The sequence below is a fragment of the Poecilia latipinna genome, unplaced genomic scaffold (assembly GCF_001443285.1).
Source record: "Poecilia latipinna isolate Pla-1442-1.1 unplaced genomic scaffold, P_latipinna-1.0 Scaffold2234, whole genome shotgun sequence".
Taxonomy (NCBI): Eukaryota; Metazoa; Chordata; class Actinopteri; order Cyprinodontiformes; family Poeciliidae; genus Poecilia; species Poecilia latipinna.
In genome coordinates this window covers 41,086-61,254 of record NW_015114850.1, presented here as the reverse complement: position 1 = coordinate 61,254, position 20,169 = coordinate 41,086, and the positions used below count along the sequence as shown (strand labels likewise).

The 20,169-nt window shown below is 41.7% G+C and overlaps 1 protein-coding gene across 5 annotated transcripts in view; it reads left to right on the top strand.

The window, feature by feature from the left end:
* Positions 1–20,169, top strand: part of LOC106936881 (A-kinase anchor protein 13-like) — a 102,283-nt gene that overhangs the window by 41,103 nt on the left and 41,011 nt on the right. For 4 of the 5 annotated variants that reach the window (XM_015018120.1, XM_015018119.1, XM_015018122.1 and 1 more), the window contains exons 6-9: positions 739–922; positions 3,086–3,278; positions 3,525–5,553; positions 7,953–8,038. In XM_015018120.1, coding sequence (XP_014873606.1) covers positions 739–922; positions 3,086–3,278; positions 3,525–5,553; positions 7,953–8,038 — 2,492 coding nt within the window. The remainder of the gene's footprint in view (positions 1–738; positions 923–3,085; positions 3,279–3,524; positions 5,554–7,952; positions 8,039–20,169) is intronic. The other variant, XM_015018121.1, reaches the window with a different exon arrangement.

The following is a 20,169-nucleotide window of genomic DNA, read 5'->3' as shown; positions in this document are numbered from 1 at the left end:
TTTCGGGAAAGATGGGAGTAGGCCTTTTTTGAAAAAATTTTTTTTTTTTTTTTTTTTTTTTAACCAGCCATATCAGGAAATATGCAGAGATGTTTATTTATACATGAGCTGGTTTGTGGATCAGCTAGCAGTTTGGTCTTTAAAGCTGGAGGCAACCTTTCTCAGAACCTGTTGCTTTGGCAGACATGAGGAGGTTTGTGTGTGTGTGCGTGTGTGTACATAAATCATCATTGTTTGTGGGAATTTTAAAGGGCCCCGTCTCAGCAGTTTATGGTGTTATTAGGAGGTTGAGAGAGGCAGAGGGCAGGTAGCGGGCTAAATTAAAACTGGGAATCTGGTGCACTTGAATGTTGCTCACCTCTACTGAGGTGAAACTATGTGAAGCGGCTTTGATAATTTCAGTGTTCTCGTGTGAGACCCAGCTTCAGAATGTTTTTCTGCACAAAAGTCATGTTTTGTTATTTTTTGTTGCATCTTTTTCAAACCTTATTCACAAAAGAATTCAGCATAAAGCTGCAGCTTTAGCACTCAGTAAATATCTGAAATGTCTGTTGTTTACCGGGCTGCTGCCTGTTTCTGCTGGCAGAGTTTGTGTGTTGCCGAGCTGCTTCAGGTGATGGTATGTGGCACCGACAAATCGGTTTCCCTGGTCCACTGCATGCTCTTTTCAGCCTCTCTTTGTTTTGTGGAGTTTGTATTTATTGGTGCATTTGTCATCTTCTGTCTCTTCCTCTGCAGGCCCGAGCCCTCAGGAGACTCTGCTGCATTTCTCGGCACGGCGTGGCCTTTCTCGGGTGACCCGCTTTCTGCTGCGGCAACCCGGAGCCAGGGAAGCCATTCGGTTGACCAACAAAGAAGGTCACACCCCGGCTGCCGTGGCGACACAACGAGGACACGAGCATCTCCGTGAGCTCCTCACAAAGTGAGTGCAGTTTAGACGTGGGCATGGTTTGACTCTTTCATGCTGCTGTGACCTCAGATAAATGCATAAATGCTCAAAACAAGGAAAGCATATTGTAATTAAATAACTTTTAAAAATTAGAAATTAATTATTCAACATTTTTTTATGATAAACATGCTATTAGGGCTCAACGAATTGTGATTAATCAAATTAAATATGATTAACTGATTACTGAAATAATCAACTAATTCAGCAATTGATTTATCATTAAGTGGAATATAAAAAAGGCCATCAGTCAAAGCAATAATTAAGGCAAAATTGTGCAAAAACTATATACATTTTGAACTTATGAAGAAAAAACGTAAAAGCATTCTTTCAGCCAGATGACTGGCAGTGTGTAGCAAAGGTTAAAGAGGAACGCCTCTGGAAGAAATTTATGGAGCACTGAATGTAATTCCCCAGATGGTCAGTTGAATGTTTTAATATGAACAAATACATAAAATGATATTTATGTATCATAGTAAAGTAGCACACTAGGCCATCACACATTTGAAAACTGTGATTTCCACACCGTTGATCTCAGTATTCACCCACTGTTCTGAATTAGAGCACACCAAGAGCAACTCGTATATTTGAAAGATGTAACAGGACCTTATAGCAAAGAAAAATTCCCTTCATTATCTCACATTCTGACTCATGTGTAGCCTGTGTTTCAAAAATGGTCAGATTGGTAGTAGTGAGACATTTTTCTGTTTTATATTTATTTTTTTACTTATTTTTTTCTTATAGGCACATTGCTCTAAAAAATAAACCATGGTTCATCCAAACCTTCCTCACACTATATAACCTGGTCATTTTGCCCCATGCGTAGCTTTGGAATTTTGGTTCATTTTGTACCCGATTTTCTTTTTTTTTATTTATTCATTCATAGGTTGTTGTTGTTTTTTTCAAGGACAAAATGGTACCAACTCCTCCGTCAGTCCACCTGACATTTTTAAGTCATTTCCTGCATTCTACTGCTGGGAAATGTGACTATATGACTCTATAAATCTACCAGCAGGGTCGACTTGGAGGGGTTTTGGTTTGATACACATTGGTTCCATGCCATATTCAATGAGATCAGTATGAAAATAACTAGGAATAGAGTGAAATACAGATTTTTTTGAAGACAATAATATACATATCACTTCAATTACCTTTGGAGCCTGAATATTTTTTGTAATTTATCTTCAAAACTAATGAAAACATTTAACTATGAAGAAAAATGAGCTGATACTGATGGTTTTAGAGCACAGGTAAGAACTAATGTGTCTACATGTACAAAATGAGTGTGATGTACAGCGAAAGTGTGAATTGACAGGAACTGAAGGACAACACAAGGAAGAAAACGATGATCACTGCAAACACTTGTATGGCAGCAAACCAGAAGACCGCTAATTTGGTTCCTCCTTCCTTTGTTACAATGATATTGTCTTCTCTGAACAATAGAAGTATTCAAAGAACATGGGCACTCAGCCCCTGAAGCAACCCTTCTCCAACTCAGCAGATAGAGACAATTTGTAGGCAAGTGACATTCCCATCTTAGTCATGGGAAGTAGCTTGGGAATTCGAATTGTGCTCCCGTTGAAGTTGTCAGGTATTAGCCACAATATTACCCTCCTTATTGAAAGACTCGTAGAGTCAAATTGTGCCAGTCCTCTATAGACAAACATAAGTACAAGGAAGAAAACAAAACAGCTGCTGACTAAATGGGTTGAGGATCTGCGTGTTTATGGCAGAATAGTTTGCACTTAACTTAAAATGAGGATGCCACTAACTGAAAGAAAACGGCCACTTAGAGAGCTTCCCCGTTGCCGGGTGTAGTTTTAAAACGTCCAGCCCTCCCTTTATGTGTTGATGATTACATTTGGCTCTTGAAAAGTGAAGTCACTCTCAGCACGGGCCGGTGACTTCAGCCAACGGGCCTCGGCGTTGAGCTGAAGCGATCCACCCAGGATTGCACAAACAGATCTGCCCTACAAGGAGGTGCGTCCCACTTTACGGAACCGTCTCTGCAAGCAAAAAAAATATTCGGAAAACGCTTTAAGTCGGAACACTTGAGAGGAGGATTTAAAACGTTTTCCTGGAAGGTTTATTGACCAGGAGTGGTCTTTCAAGGAAGTTATCACGGCGCTTGTTTCACGGCAGGGCCGAGACGGAGGCGGACGAGGCGTCTGAAACTCTCCAGCTGGTGTCCGCGGATGCTCGGGTGTGCTGCAACTCCCCCACGCTGAACACACACACTCTGACGGTTAGCATTCGCCCTGGCCGCAGCGCTCCGACCCTTCAGGAGAGCGTGGAGTATCTTCTGCACTTTTTAGGCCACCTCCATGCCAAGGTGAGTCGCCTTACCCCTTATCTCCTGTCCCACTGGTGTCATCCGGCAGCCTGTCAGCTCCCGGTCTTTGCAGCTTGTTTGTCTTTTTCATTTTTTTTTTTTTTTTAACCTTCAGGCTTGTTTAAGCAGTGGAACACCTTATGTAATCACAGAAGCTGGCTGTTGATAAGAGACTGAAAGAGTGCTGCTCTGTTAGTTTCTCGACGAAAATAAAGCCAAAGTGTAACGTTTTTCTGTCCTCTGCAGGGAGTTTCTGTCTTGGAGCTGCAGTTGGACTCACTCCACACTGCTGCTGAGTGTTGTGACGGTGTGAAAACAGACTTAACCTGTCAGGAGCGACTCCAGGAGCTGCACTCAACGTCAGAGTGCTGGATTTCAAAAACTGGAGGGAGCGAGGGAGAAGGCATCAAAGAGGAGAGCGGCAACTCCGTCGTAGGTGAACTAGGCGAGACTCGTAACTCGGAGAAAGACGAAAGTTTGCCTCCGGCGTCAGAAATCCCTCCCCAGCAGCACGGCCTGGAACCCCAGGGGGACGGGGTGTGTCTTAGTTCAAACTCTGAGGGAAAAGGCTGCCAAGGGGAGCGAGAAGGGAAGGCTGACTCCTGTCCTGGGTTGAATTTGTGTGACAGGAGTGAAGGGGCACAGGGTGAGGCTGAAGGGGAAAGCGTCACTGTGGGAAATGTCCCAGCAGAAGGCTGCGGTAAACAGGCAGAGGAAGCTGTGATCCGGGAAGAACAGGAGGCCGGGGAGGGAGAGGAGCAGGAAGCGGGAGACGGCGCAGCCACGAGTGGAGAGGAGGAGGGCGGATCAGAGCGCGCGGTTCTGACGACAGCCAGCGGAGACTCTCCAGTCATGGGCCAGTCTCCGTTGTCGGGGAGTTCTGAACTTTTAAACCCCACTGAATCAGAAGCAAAGCTGAGATCTCAGGAAGGAGAGAACATTGAGGAAGAACAAACGGAACTTCCCCAAGATCCCTTTGATGGGTTCAATCCAGATAAGGAGGAAGAAAATGAGGCAGGGAGGGAAGAGTTGACGGACCCTGTTTCAACTCCAGGAGACCTCCCCAACCCGTTGGCGATAGCCTGCGGTGACGTAATCGAGCAGCGTGAATCTGCCGTTCCTCTACTGCTGATAGAAGGCCTCCGTGAGGGGGAACCTCCGCCAGACATAAACAGCCAAGAACAAAACCAGGAAACAGCTGGTCAGGATTACGCAGCCGAGCAGGAACAGGGCTCCGGTCCAGAAGCTGCCCGTCATTCTGGGGCTGACACTGGAGCTGAGAGCGACAGCCACAGCGAAGACACCACTAAACTCCAAGATTTCACTCCAGACGAACCCAAGAGTTTTGATTTTTGGGGTTTGAACAGTGCCGAGGAAGGAACACGGACTGACCAGTCATCACTAGGAAATATGCTCACTAAGAGGAAGGCTGACCAGGATTCAGGCGTGGCACATCGTGTCTCCAGTGACGACGAAGGAAGCTTTAGATCTTTTGGAAGTTCTTCAACGGAAATATTTCACCCTACTCAGGATAACAGCACCATGCAGGAGGGAGATCAAGCTATGAACGTAGATATTTACTCATCAGGATGTACCGAGGACTCAAATGATCCAACACCCAGCGTAAACCATGAACACTCACCAGGTGACGACAATGAGCTCCTGTTGGACGCTGGTCCCGTCAGTTCCCTGAACCCTTCAGAGGGTAGTAGAGATGAGTTGGATCCTGAATCAGGGCTGCTGGACGACTTAAAGACAATGGATTGCTTGATTCCTGAAAGTTGTGAGGAACTGCTTATAGAATCTCCTGAACAGGATTCAGTGTTGGATCCAATTCCTTTAGTCAGTGAGGATGTCCCTACTTCAGAAGCTGGTGAAGGTGATATCAGGCAGTCCTCCAGCTCTGATGGGAATATTGACATCCAGTCTGAATCAGAGGTCAAAGTTAACGGCCCCGTTGAAGACAATCGACAGACGGACGCCGATGATAAACCAGAGGCAGCAGAGGAGAGCAGGAATGTACAAACGCAGCCTGAACAGGATGACTTAAAGGAGGCTGAGGACACGGGGTCGGCTGAGGGTCAGCTCCCCATCTCAGCACAGGACGCCGTGCCTCCCTCAGACACTGTAGATGGTGTCTCTTTGGAACTGGAATCACCTGCTGCTGTCGCTGAGTCATCTGTGGACACTCCCGTCGAGGATCAGATGGCTGCCAACCCAGACTCTGCTGATTCACTGGATGGAGCGACGGAGAGCTGCGCGACTGCAGACCCAGGTTGGAAACGCTGATTTATTTACTTTCCTCATTGGTTTTATTTCAGGTTTGCACCCTCATGCATCACGGGGTGATTTGTTTGTCAATGTTTCATTCCTAAGCTCATTTTCTAAATCCGATTCAGTGCTTTTCTTTTGATTAATGGGAAAAGCTCTGCTAAGTTAAATGCCATGCAGCTCGCTTTAATTGTGGTCGGAGTGGGTTTTTAGCATATCTCTGACATCTTGCTGATATATCACTGTCGCTAAGACCTGTTGCGCTTACTTCTTGAGCTTCTGAGATCCACTGCGAACAACTATATTCATACAGGGCCTTGCAAAAGCTTCAATACTCCTCTAGCTACGTTTTGTTACATTCCAACCACTAACTTGAACATAATGCATTTGGATTTCATTTGACAAGAAAATAAAGGAGTGCAGATCTCTGAAGTGAATGAAAGAAGGAAGCAAAAAGTAAAAAAAAAAAAAAATTCAACTCCTTTTATTGTGAAACCTCCAAATAAAATCTAGTGCAACTTGAATTGTTCTAAGAAGCCACTTAAACGATCAGTAGAGTCAGTCTGTATGTCAGTACTTCTCGGTATCTCCAGCTGTTCTGTGAAGGCTTCAGAGGTTTCATAGAAAGCATTAGTGAACAAACAACTTCTCGAAGGACAAGGAACACGTCACACCACACGGGATGCAAGCATCCCTCAGAGCGTTGCTCTGGGGCTGAAATGACTAATCAGATTAATCGGATTAATCGCAATGAATTGATTTCTGAAATAAAAAATACTAATTTAGAATTGGACAAAAAAAAGGGCAATTTGCTGAAAGAACAATACACTCAGAGCAGGAATTAAGCCAAAACTTGACAACAGAGATATGCATTTTGCATTTGGGATGTATAAAAAACGTTTTTCAACCCAGAACTGTGGCTACGTGGTTCAATTTTTCTTAAAAACAAATGTCAGTTACGAATAATAAAAACATAACGGATTAGCCCTACTCTGTAATGATGTTAGGTCAAGCAGAAAGGACTGAGCTTTTCACATGATGTTAGAAGTCTTTTTTTTCTTTTCTAGCTGCCACTGCATCCTATGCTGCAAATGATCAAGCGTATACTTAAAGGAATGCTAGGTTTTTGCATTTTAGGCAATAAAATGTTTGTTTCATTATTCAAAAAAAGGAATTGAATTGTTTATTTCACTGTATACAAAAGGCTCGGTATAAAGATCTGCAGATTGTTCCAGTGTATTTTTTTTTTTATACGATTAATAGTCAGAATATTCTGTGGAATAGTCCATTACTAAAATAACCATTAGCTGCAGCCCTGCGTTGCTCATCTGTTGCACATTAATGAGAGGAGCAGCCAAGAGATCCATGGTAACTATGGAGATCTACAGCTCAGGTGACAGGACAACTATTAGTCTTATCCTCAACAGATTTGGCAGGCGGCAACACTTTGATGCTCTCCATCCCATCTGACCAAGCTGGAGCTGATTTTGGGAAAGAAAACGAGCAACAATTTCCATCTTTAGATGTACAAAGCTCTCAAGTTAAAAGTGTTTCTACGAAGCATCCGCCGTCGTTTTCCTTCCCCTTTACAACTGTGCTCTGGTTGTGCAGACCTGTCACATGAAACGCGTTAAAATGTGCGGTTGTTGCCTCACAAAAGTGGGAAAATGTTCAAGGGGTATCAGTACTTTCGATGTGCACTTTTAATGTGATTACATGCATTGTTCTGGCTGCAGGGCGTCGCATATGTCAGCAGACGGCAGTCACATTACCTCCGCACGTGACTAGCTCTCAGACACACAGCTAAGAGGCAGGATTGTGCAAAACAAACACTCCCAGGCCAGCTGGTGTGTGTGTGTGTATGTGTGTGTGTTTGGAGCAGGAAGTGAGACTTTTAAAAAGTCTCTCATCAGTGAACTTCCAACACTTTTCCAGTGTGCAGTTTTCTCTCTGAAATAACTGTGCAGAATAGAGACAGGTAAATAGGGCGAGGTTGGTGCTTTGCGTCACTTCCGCAGCGGCGTGTCATTGTGAAGTGGGACGATAAATTTACAGCGCGACAGCGGCCTCGACCCCCTGGAACGTCACTGACAGGGTCTCTGATTTTTCTCAGGTTGTAAATCAACGTTTTGGACATCTTATCGTAGTCGGTTCCCCTTTTCTGTCCATAGTTTTTCACTTCCTCTCATATTCAACACATCGTATTTACTTTAGGAATAGGAGCAACGTTTTTTTTTTATCTTCTTTTGAGAACATTTTCTTGTATTTTCTTGTATTTTTTTTTCAGCCTTATTAACAGATGCTGGAAACGTGCCCTTTGGAAGTCTTTTAACACGGGCTCTTTGTGTATTCTGAAGATGTGCTGTAGGACTGACTGTGCTGTGTTTGCATGCATTTCTCCAGAGGTGGAAGTCGACAAACCCGAGGACGCTGTGAAATGCACGGGGGAGGAAGAAAGCGGCCCAGCAGAGGGACCGGACTCCTCGACGGTACGATGAGAATCTCCTTGTTGTAAACGTGGCTTTGATGATAAAGTGTGTCTTTAAACGCATCAGGTAGCATTTGGCAGAAGGATTTTTTCTTTATTTATTTTTAGACCAAAGGCAGAGGAAAGAGGCTGTGGAAGAACAAAAGCCATTTTTGACTATTATGAAAACACAGTTAATGTGTTTATTTTTAATCATTTTTAAAGTGTTTTTATATGTTGTGCAGGCGTGGTCGGAGTAGCTGATTTGGATTTGTCTTATTTCCGTCGAGGATTTGTGGTTTATGCGTCTGTAAATTTAAAGTTTCTGATCCGAAGATCATCTGGTTTTCATAGCATGTTAGCTGAAATTTACAGTAAAATCAAACCACGCCTTATAAACTTGCCCACCTTATAAACTGATTGCATCTCTTTAAATTATTATTACTGCTGCCAAATTTCACTAAAACCAACTTGGTGTTTTCAAATCTGGCCCAAATATTTAACTGCAGCAGAGCAATATGCAAACAAATCCTGTTTTGAAGGCAGAAAATGTGAGTTTAGGAATATAAATAATGCGAAAAAGGTTAGGAGAAGTTGACTTGTGTGATGTTACTACAGATAATTAAGAGCAAAATGAGCAGAAAAACCGATGGCGACGAGATCTGATTGATTTTTACTGACATAAAGCCCGGGCCTCTTTTAGTTTGTGTCGTTGTCAGGATTGCTGCGCGGATGATTTCAGAAAGCGTTACAGAGGTTATTACAGTGTGCATATTTCCTGGTCAAATGTTGGCAATGTTGTGATTTGAGAAAAGTCAGGCCTTCCAGCCTATTAGGTCAGTGAATAACTTCACCAAATGTTTTTGAGGGACAGCAAGAATCCAGTGTGTCCCTTGTAGGCCGAGTGGCTCTCCGACTTTTATTAAATCCCCATATGGTGTTGAAGACCCGAATGAATGTTAGGACCGCTTTAAGATCAACAAGGTCTTCTCTGCTGCTCTGTCCCGGGAGGGGAGCCTGCTCTCCCCCTTCCTGTCTGCTCAGCCTCCGAACACATGGATGCAATCCTTAGCTAGACGAAGCTTTGCTCCCAAATGTTGCTGACTGACGGATTCCTCTGCAGCCATAGACTGGAGTGGCTCGGCTTATTCCTGGGCTGCGGTCTGGGTCAGCGGCTTGTTCTGAATGCCAGATGTGTTGGGAGGGACAGAGGGTGCGAAACGAGAGGAGCCTGCAGGGCGGCGGGGTCGTCAGCAGAGGGCGACGTAACCTCAGCGCCAGAAGCTTCTCCCGCCTCGCTCTTTGATTGTCAGAATAAGCCTCAGAATTCTGTTTGATTTCCGGGCCGAATAATAAGCAGCAAATCTGAAGGCAGGTGGAATTAGACCTGAGATTAATGCAGGAATCAATAATCCCACACTGTGTGTTTTGACTTGTTTAGACAGCAGGACACTTTGGCTTTGCTTGATTCAACATGCCTAGCATTCTTGCATCATCGCTGTGGGGCAGAAACCTTGCATCTCCCTTTTTAGTCATGTCAGTTTTCTTATGGAAATCAGCTTATATTGATCACCATCCTCATCTGTCTGGACTTTCGTTAATACATTTCCAATTAAAAATATCAAAAAAAGCATGTATCTTTGACCAAACAGTATAAATTTACATTTAGAAGCCAGATGCTTCTTTTGCTTAATGCTGCGCTGCTTAGCCACACCTTGATGCATGAAGTGTAAAGCTCTTGTTCAGTCACTCCTGACGGAGGTTTTATTACCAGCAGCCAGACCTGCAGGACTGATGGATAAACATGAGATGGATTCAGATCAGCATTTTCACAGAGTTGGTGAAAATGCAGGAAACGTTACAATCCGAAGAGTGAAAGCAAAACCTCCTTGACCCTGAGAGAAAAGAAATGTATAAAAGTATAAAAATATATGTTAAAGTGGTTTCTTTTGAGATGAAAAAGGCCACAGTTTTTTTTTTTAATTAAAAGAGTTTTCATGAGTTCATATTTGATTCTTATGGACCTCAGATAAAAGTCATATGGTAAAGCTGGAGGAATAGTTATGATTTTGTTTCAAGTAAACCATCCAAATATGTTATGACCATTGGTAAGATTTGTTGTGCAATTTGTCGCCAAGTGTTTGGGAACACTTTGTTATAGCTGGATGTTATGAAAATGTTGTATATTGTAATATTACATGAGTGGTTCACATTCTTATATTTGTAGTCTCACTGTTGTTGCAGTTGAAATGGAATAGATGCAGAATTTTGGTGCGTAATCAATTCAAGATCCTGTCAATGTTAAGTATAAATATTTAACTTTTCTTTTAAAAAAATAAAGATTGCTCATTGCTAAACATTTGTTTCCAGATAAACACAAATTTGGGCAATCAAATATTAGCATATGCGTAATATTTCTTAAACTGAGCTACATGAACCTAAGCAAAACATAAATAAAAACTTTTCAAGTGTATATATAAAATATATTATATAATTGCTAGGAGTACTGTTCTGTTTTAGACATTATATGGAAGAAAAAAATCGTTCATCATATTTCAGTGTCAGTTCAATCAAAACCCATCAGATTAAGAATCAAAATTGTCTCCTGTGTTAAAAATACCATCAGAATGAAGCCAAGCTAATGATACTAATCTCTTCGTGTTCTGTTTTTCTTTTTTCTCCAATCCAAGATGAATATGATAAAAATGTGGGCAGATTTCTTTGGGAGGAGAAAACCAGTTTGTGATGGTTCTCAGTAAAAGCAAGGCTTCCTTTACTGATGGAAATAATCTGTGATCAATCACTGCAGGTCACAGCTGAGCTACCCCCTTATCCTGGCTGCTAAAGACAGAGCAGTGTAGGGATTTTAACACACAGTATAACAGTAGGGTGCGCCAGGTTACACCACAGAGGAGCTTTATAGTTGATTCTTTGATTTGATATGACCAATTGTTTGGTTGTATTCCCTTTTATCCTTGTTATGTTTGGAAATTTTGATCCAGTAAAAGTGTCTGTGTCACTTTACTTCATGAGTTGAAGTAATGTGTAACAATTTAAACAGCATTGTCACCTCTTTTACTGGTTGCTAGGCACTGCCCACCGTATTCTGCTGTTGGGAAATACTTCCTGTTGAATCAGTAGTACCAATAGGCGACTTGGTGGGAAGAGTGGTCATCTTGCAATCTTAAAGTTGTAGCTTAATTTCCAGATTCCTCCTGTAACATGTCAACGTAGCTTCGGCGAAATTGATTTGTATATCGGTGTATCATTGTTTGCACATTAATCAATAGGACTGGGTGAACATTTAATAGATGGACAATTTTATAAAATTTAGTTATTGCTTGCTTCTTTTTTTCTTTCAATTTTTTTTGTTTAAAATTTCAAAATAATAATAATAGAAATGCAAGGTGTCTGCACATCCTTAAAATGTCTTATATTCATTTATCTAAAACTAAGACCTTAAAATGTCTTGGCCTTAAGTACATTAATAGCAGGTTTTAAGTGTTGTCGTAGCAGCTCTATTTAGTCTCAGCTCGGGACTTATCTCTCAGGCAACAGTTTGAGTCGCACGCAGACATCTTCACTTCCTTCTGTGAATCGAGGTGGTTGATGATACCACTAATTTACCCTTGCTAGCTAGCTAACTGTCATGTGTCTATCATTGGTAAGTTCAAATGTATTGGCCGTTGGTTGAACGACGTTCATCTTTGCCGCTAGCTCACTTCTGTTGCCAACCAAAGCAATACATATGAAGATATAAAGATGGGATTTTCTTTTGTACATTAGTTGTGATGCAGGTCTTATATTTTATTCATAATGGTCTTAAAATTTAGTTGATCTTCGAAAAGAAACCCTGAAATGAGAATTTCCTAAATAACAGCTTGTTTTTCTGATATCAAGATAATTTTATTGATTTGGATTAATTCAAACATAACTGAAAACCTATGGACTCACCAAAGAATGTCAGGATGCAGAAGAGTAAGAAAGGATGTTCCCAGAAAAATAGCTTTACCCCCCCATCAAATGCAGTAACTGCTACTGTAGCTGCCGTTCCTCCAGTAAGCGCTATGAATTCTTCATCAATGAAGTCTGTCGGCTTCACGATGCCTTCAGGGTCAGCTTTCACTGCAGACACACCCTCTCAGACGGGCTTCTGTTTTCATCCTACACTGTTGGTCTCATGTTTTAGTCAGTCTCTCTGGTGCTCATTAGGCGTTAGGATGGGCGAGGATTGTTGCCAAACCGTTGCTTGATAGCTAGCAGTAAAACACTCGGACGCGTCTGCCGGGACGTCGTTCCAGAGGATGATCATTGTCTTCTGTTGCATTGTTATTCTGCCATGTAGGCAGAAGAAAGCTGCGTAGAAAACCCCGACAACATCCAACCTGCATTGTGCACGACATGTCCAGACTAGAGCCAGCATAAGCAAACATCCTGGTTTCATGGCATTGCAGAACAGCAATTAACAGCTGTAATATATTATGTTGTATATATTTACAATTCCAGGATGTAAAAAAATAAAATAAAATAAAAAAAATTATTCTTCTTGGAAATAGGTAATTCAGATGAATTTTGACCAATCCTCTGTCAGACACGACCAGCAAGAAACAACAGACCGTTCATAAAGAAGAAACAAAAAGTTTCAACACATGTAGAAGGAATAGAAGGGCGGTGCTCCTGGGGACCATCTGTGTTTTGCACAGACAGCTGTTTTGGTTCTAGCGGTTGCTAGAACACGTCACTATTTGTTGAGATCCTTATCTATGGCCCGTGAAGTAGATTAAAAATAAAGCAGAGTTTGGCACTTACGCAAAAATACATCATTGCTCTCATTTAAAACTGTATCATAGATCATTCCTACAGTTGCAAAATGAATACACCGGCTGTTACAGTTACATTTATGTTATGTAGACCATATCTTTTTTTTTGTTTGTTGTTGTCTTGATTTTGTCATGCATGCCAACATAGATAAAAACTTATAGTAAATTTAGTTTCAGCTTGTAATCAAACATGGATGATGCCCAGAAAATTAGACTTTTCTGCTGCTATTTTAAATCACCATTAATCTGCAAACCAAAATATTTCTAATAGCTAGATTTTAGTCCTGAAAATGTTTTTTTTTTCCAGTTATCTGACCTGTAGTGGAAATGAAATGGATTAGGCTGAAAAATGCATCATGATATAAGCGTTCCATATCGGTCTGTATCGCTCATTTTTGATCAGATTTTTGTTTTACATATTTGAAACACTCCCAAACTGGTGGCAAGACCTTTCCTGTTTCATCCACAGATTTTTCTTCCCACGGTTGTTTATTTTTAATCAGTTATGAATCATGGTGGCGAAACCTGAAACATCTGCTGCACAAGTTACACAACAGGTTGTTGCTAGGTAACCAAAAAGTGAGTGAGTTAGTTGATGAGAGTGAGCAGCAAAAGCCTTTCCTCTGCCTACATCTCCCAGAATGCTGTGTTCTGGATTGGAGTTCATTAAAATAATTTTTCTGTTTATTGTGATATATATATTGTTATTGATTTATTGTCCAGCCCTTAAATGGACGTCTGAAAAGTACACAAAAAATAGTCGACTTTATTGCCAAGAATCATTAACAACAAAAACCAAACACATAATTCTCTTCCTTTTTGTGTTAACTGTATATACACATTTAAATTCATTTGACATTTCAAGCTATTATAGTTTAGCTATTTGGGAAACCAAAATAAGATCTACATCTTTAAGATTTTCTCAAATATATTACATACTTTTAGCTTGGCAAAAGGTTGTGTTGGTCTGGAAGGGGGCTCTTGTTGGCCTGGTAACGCGTCGGCACCTCATAATCGCGGAGGAAACGCAGAACGAGGACGATTTAATCACGCCAACTAAGTCAATAACGGCCTTTTATCATCTGTCATAGGGTAACAATGCAGCACTTCTGATGGCTGCTTCACATGATGAGAGAGAGGCATTCACAGCCTCGCTAAGGCGAGTGAGAGCAAAGGCATGAGTCAGACAGAGTCTGGAGAAGTTGAGAGACGACAGAGGACGAGAAAAAGAAGGGAGGGAGGCGAAGGAGGAGGGTGGGACTGGAGCTGGAGTTTGGTTGGAGGCTGCCTCTGTGGCAGCCAGAGGTGAGGCTTAGCAGACAGCTTCAGCTCTCCTCAAGAGCACTCCTCGTGGATTTTCTTTCCCCCCCAACTCCGATCCATAAAAACTCCGTTCTGGATATTTGTAGGAAAATGTACGAACGACACAAGCGGAGGTACAGCCTCTGCGCCAAAGGAGAGCGTGCGGTGGACGTGGTTCTCATCAAGGTAGGCCACTTCCCTGCACTTTTCAAACAAAGTTGTTTTGGCGTTACAATGCGGCTGGTGCCACAGTAATAACAGTCATTTTGGAGCAGAAGCTTTGAATGTGGAGCTGTTAAGAGCTGCAGACAGATAAAAACGTAATGCCAAAAGTAGTAAAAGGCAGGGGGAGAATTTGAAAGTGGGACCCAATTCATAAAAGTGAACTATAAAAAAAAAAGGAGGCCAGAGATAAGTAATGTTCATCATTACTTTAAACGAAGTCAATTTAATAGCGCCTCGTGAAGTGAATTAGCAGCTCCGGTTCCTGAGACAGGTTGGTATCACAGGCCTGGTAACGCTGACTCATAAAAGCATCTTCCAAAAAAAGAAAGAGTTTATTTCTTAAACAAAGCATTACCAGAAGTATCATAAATTGCTTCAATGTGCTTTGACAAATCTGTGGGGGTCTGCCCTGGGTGTTTCAAGGGTTTTTTGTTGTGTTGCACGCTGGTGCATGATTGCACGTTTGTTGATAGTGGCCCTTCAAACACAGAGTGCTTATTATTCGGGGCGGAGTGTGGTTTCTGCATGGAAGCTCCTGCATATGCTTGTGCTTTATGTGACACCATGGCGGATGCCTGCTCTCTGTCCATCTTTGTGGAGCGACTGTGCATAAAACTTAATGAGGCTAAGGCTGTTAAAGGTCTTCCCGGGATTATTTGGTCAGCACAGCGGGTACTTGTCCGACAAACTCTGCAGCTTAAACAGAGTATAAACTTCTCTGAAAATGGCTGTCGTACTGTAATTATATCCTCTCGAGCACTGAACTGTAATGATTTTGTGTCAAATCGGTTGAAATGAGAGCTAAGTGGAGTTTTCTGGGGGTTTTTTGTAAATGGGGTTTTGCACGGCTCCCAAAAGGGGAATGCTATTTAAAGCCCCAAATGGCACCTTTTCTTTTCTACACTCAGAACTCTATAGGAAGTTTGGTTTTTTTTCCACCGTGGAGTTTTGTTTGCCTTGATTACTGATTTGGGTCTACGCTATTTCGACATTAATCACAATCCATTAATTTTCACAGTGCTAAACCTGCTCCAAGCCAAATATGAAGCAGGTTGGTGACAAACAAAATCACGTCGCGATTCAGTGATCCACACAAGATGTTTCAGAGGATCAAACACCACCTGATCGAGTCATAATAACGGCGTTTACTCTCACTTGGGCTCGGAAAACCAATCTGTCATTTGTCAACAATGTTGCTCCCAACTGAAATCTAAACCAACACATTTTGCTCAAATTAAATGTAAAAGTGTTGTCACACCCTTCACCCCCAGTTGTTCCGCAAAGATGCAAGAGAAAGCAAAGTGATCTAAAGGCTTGGGTTGATATATGTTCAGTTATTTTACTTTTTATCTCAAAACCAAGAAGTTCACATTTGTTTCTAGCATTAAGCTAACCAAACTTAGCTGCATTTACTCAAGATCTTGGTTTTGAAACATCATGTTCCAGGGTATTGCTGCACACTGGCAGTAAGCTGCCCTGAAAAGAAGCTCCTGCATTTTCTGTCATATTAACAAGACTACTGTTGTGAAACTAAGCAAACCATTTACAGTTAACCTTTGCACTAATCAATGCTTTCCCTACTGGTGCGAACCTCACTCATGTGGTTACACCTCATGATCATTGCTGATTGAAATAAGTAGCCAGAGTAGCATATCAAAAGCTTGACCTTTCTGCTCGCCTCTTCCTTCATCTTGGAGCATCTGTGCTACTGACGATCAAGCCATGTTCATAGCATTCCTGGTATAAAGACACCACAGAAGCTCCGAGTTGGGTCGAACTCTGGGCTTCTGTGGTGCTTGCAATACATGCAGCACAGAGAAAACCAAATGAGAATGAAGAGTGTAAAGTTGTGTTAAACTCCTTACATATATTATTATTAGAGGAGTCGATAGTTTAACCTGTTGAGGATATATAGAAAGTAAGTAGGGTGCAGAAATTGGACCATAACAAGCCCAGCGCACTGCATGCGCACATTTCCCCGCCCTCCTTCACTTCTACCAATCACACATGACCCCAGTGCGCTTTGATATGCGACACTGGCGGTGATTTGCACTTCATTCACTTAGGCCTGTCATGATGACAACTTTTGCTGGACAATAAATTGTACCAGAAGTTATTGCGATATTGTAATGGCATAATAATGCAAGATTATTGATCTCAAAGGTCAATAAACTTTAAATTCTAATAAACATTTAAAACTGAAACTGGAAGACATTTTAAATATCTAAAATATAACAAAACAATGGAAGCAACAAATAAAATGAATTATAAAGACTGTAAACAAGATTGTCCTTCAAAAAAAGGCCTAGTTGAGACCAAAATAAGAGTGAAGACCACAGTCATCCAGTTTTCGGGAGAAAGAGAGAGAAAATTATTAATAGTGTAACTGGAAATTATTGATTTTTCTTCATCATGCAATTAATTGATTTATTGCTAATTGCGACTGACCTAGACTCACCCAGCCATTACAGCAAGCAACAAAATGGAAGACGTTAAAAGCTAAAAAGAGAAGTTGCTGCTTACTTAGATGGTGATCTAACAACGAAAGCAGTAAAATCTTAATTAAAATAACATGGGGTTTACTTCTTGCTTGGTCCTATAATAAAAGTAAATTTGTCGGGTCGGATCAAGCTCGGACATAATGTCTCATGTCGGGATGGATTTTTTAGCTGCAGTCTCAACTCTAATCTGTTTTTAAGATCTTGAGGCTGTCATCTGCGTTTTTCAGCATTGATGCGCTTTGATCAAGGAATGACCTTTATCACACATGCAAGCACTTTTCTGTTGAATGTGAGTCATACTGAGGTTCACATCTGGAAGAAGCTGGACTGCTCCCTCCAAACTGGAGCTTAGTCTCCATCACAAACGGACAATTTCTATACAAAGTTCACTTTAAAAACACCACCAGGCTTGTCTGCATTTGCCCATAGCTACCGGTTGGGACTTGGGGATGAGGACACATGAAGGAGAGTATCTGGGAAAGTTTCCCTGCTACACGTAACGCCTCACTTTGGTCTATTTTTTTCCTTCCTGGACTTGTTCTAATGTCAGCTTCTCTGTACAAAACAAGGCTAGAATAGCAACAGTGTGTGTGACAGAGAGAGAGACAGACTGACAGAGGAGCAGGGAGGAAAAGAGAGTGAGCGATATGATGGTGTGGGAAAAGGCAGTGGCTGGCTAACGGTTTCCTCTGCCCTCGGATGGAAACAGGCATTTGGCCAAATGACTTCATTCCAACCAGCGTTTAACATCCCAGCGTCTCTCCTGGCCAGGAGTTACAGAACACATCATTACTCCACTTACCAAGTACAGTCACTGTGAATGAACCTTTATGCTCGACTAACTAACTTAGCAGTACAGTAGATCGATGTGCAAGTACTGCATGCGGTTCCACAGATAGATGGGGAAACGCCCAACAGGCTTGGGAAAGCTACTCAGTAAGTCTTTCTTTCCATTTTTGGGAGCTTATTTCCTGTTTATTATTCAATGTTTTCAAGGAAAATGGCAATGCTACGTTGTTGATTACTGTTTGCTTGGAAATATAGAAGAAGAAAACAGTGTGGATGAAATATCTCTGGACTTTACTTACTGTGCTGCGGTCAACTTGACAAATTTCAGAATTTCTAAGAAGTTGCTCTGGAAAGTGTGATTTTTCTGATGGTTTTCAAATTACTAAGTTGTTTTCATCCATCCATCTACCCATCAGTCTGTCATTCTCCCAATTCTTCCATCTGTACCTGAATACTTTTCTAGGCCTGTCTGTCCAGACATTTTGCTCTCATTCTATCTGCCCTTTTCCTAAACCACCCGTCCATCCTTTTTCCAGTCCATTCAGCCATCCATCCATCCTTTACCCAATCTATCTATCCATCTTTTTAACAGTCCACCTGTCCGTCCCATCCTTCTTCCAATCCATTCTGCCACATATGAACCCTTTTCAGTCCATCCATCATTCATTTGTCCTTCTCCCAATCCATCCATTCATACATGAAACCATTTCTTTCCATCTATTCTCCTCCCAATTCATCCATCTCCCCTCCAAGTCCATCCATCCTTCTACCAATCTATTCAACCATTCTTTCCCCATCCATCCATTCATTCATCCATCCGCTCTTCTCCCAATCCATCCATCTGTTCATACTCCCTCCAAATCCATCCACCTGTCCGTCTTTCTTATCTGTTGGTCCATCCATCTGTATCTCCTTCTCCAAATCTGTCCTTTTCTCCATCCATCTTTCCTTCCCTCCTACCTGCAGGTTCCATCGTTTAGCTTAAAAGAATTGACTGGGAACTCTGGGGATGTTCATCCAGTAAAGGATGCATTTTGTACCTGGGACAGTGTGTAGAATATTTCATGTTGACCAGCCATAGCATTGTTGCCCAATGATGGATACAGTAGCCAGGTCTGCCTTGTTGCACTTTCCTGTGGGTGTTATTTTGACACTTGGAATCCATATAAACACTCTTCTGGACTAATCAAACATCTTACAGAGCAGCAGCTCCTCCTGCAGTTGCAGCGTCTGCCTGTCAGCAGGACACAACAAATACCGCAGAGAAGAGGCTCAGAGAACACAAAGAGTCAAGATGTTTCATATCACTTCAACTTAGAGGAGGGGGATTTTCATAGAGTAATGCTAATTATTATTGTTTATGATTTCAGGGGGAAAAAAAGTCAGTCTGTGCAGAAAGTGCATTTCCCAGGTTCACCTGAGAATAACTGCATCTCGAGGCCGGCTGCTCGCCAGCGTCGCATATCAAAGCGTGCCGCGTAAACACGCCTGGCTTGGGAACAGCCATGCTGTCTGCCATGGCATCCTTCAGTGCTGCACAACCTCTCTGGCTGCACGCCTGTTTGAAAACAAGGCAGCAGTCCAACTTCTCCATGCTCTGCCACACACACACACACACACGCAGACACACACTCACTCAGCAGCCTGTCTTTTATTTTTAAACCAGATGTGTTTTTACTGGGTGCAGTTTAGATTCCCCCGACACTACAAATATGCACAAGACTCAGAGTACGGGCTGGCAGCCTGCAGTCGGGGTGATCGGCTCCATCACTGACTGACTCGTTGTTTTGCAGGCCTCACTGGCCGACGCTTCGAGACTCTATTGATCACAACGTCCTGAAAATAATCCTGCGTTATTTCCGCTTTTCTTCATCAGCGTCTCCATGCATCCTTAAAAACTCTTAAATTCATGCATCTGAAATGAAGCCTTAAAATGTCTTAAATGGATTCAGAAATTGAATTTAATACATTTAAAACTCACGGGTCTTAAATTTTTTCTTGTTTATATTATGTTGTGATTAATCATTCATGCTTGAATAAGTTTGTTCATCATGAAATAAATTATTAAAACACATGCCCTGCCTACATTCTCCTATTCGTGTCGCCGTCTTCCTCTTTTTCGCCAGTAGTAACATCTGCATGTTAATTACATTTCATTACAGCCCCCCAAAAAAATCACCTCATCCTTGCACAAAAACTTTTTATCGAAAAGCATGTTTGAAAAAAATTGGCATGTTTACATTAAACAATATTGACCTATAGTTAATCTCACAAATAACAATTTTTCTTCAATAGTTTTATATGGATTTCCATATATAGATATACATGTATCTGTGTGCAGTTTTGTTTTGTGCATTGTTGTTGTTTCATACATAATGGTGTTAAAAACGTTTTAAAGTCTTAATTTTGAGTTGGTGAGACCTGCAGAAACCCTGTTTGTGATAGTTAGCTATGTTGAAGCCGTTTTATTCAAGAAGTTGAAATCAAAGGAAAAGAATCAAGAAGTTAATGACGTG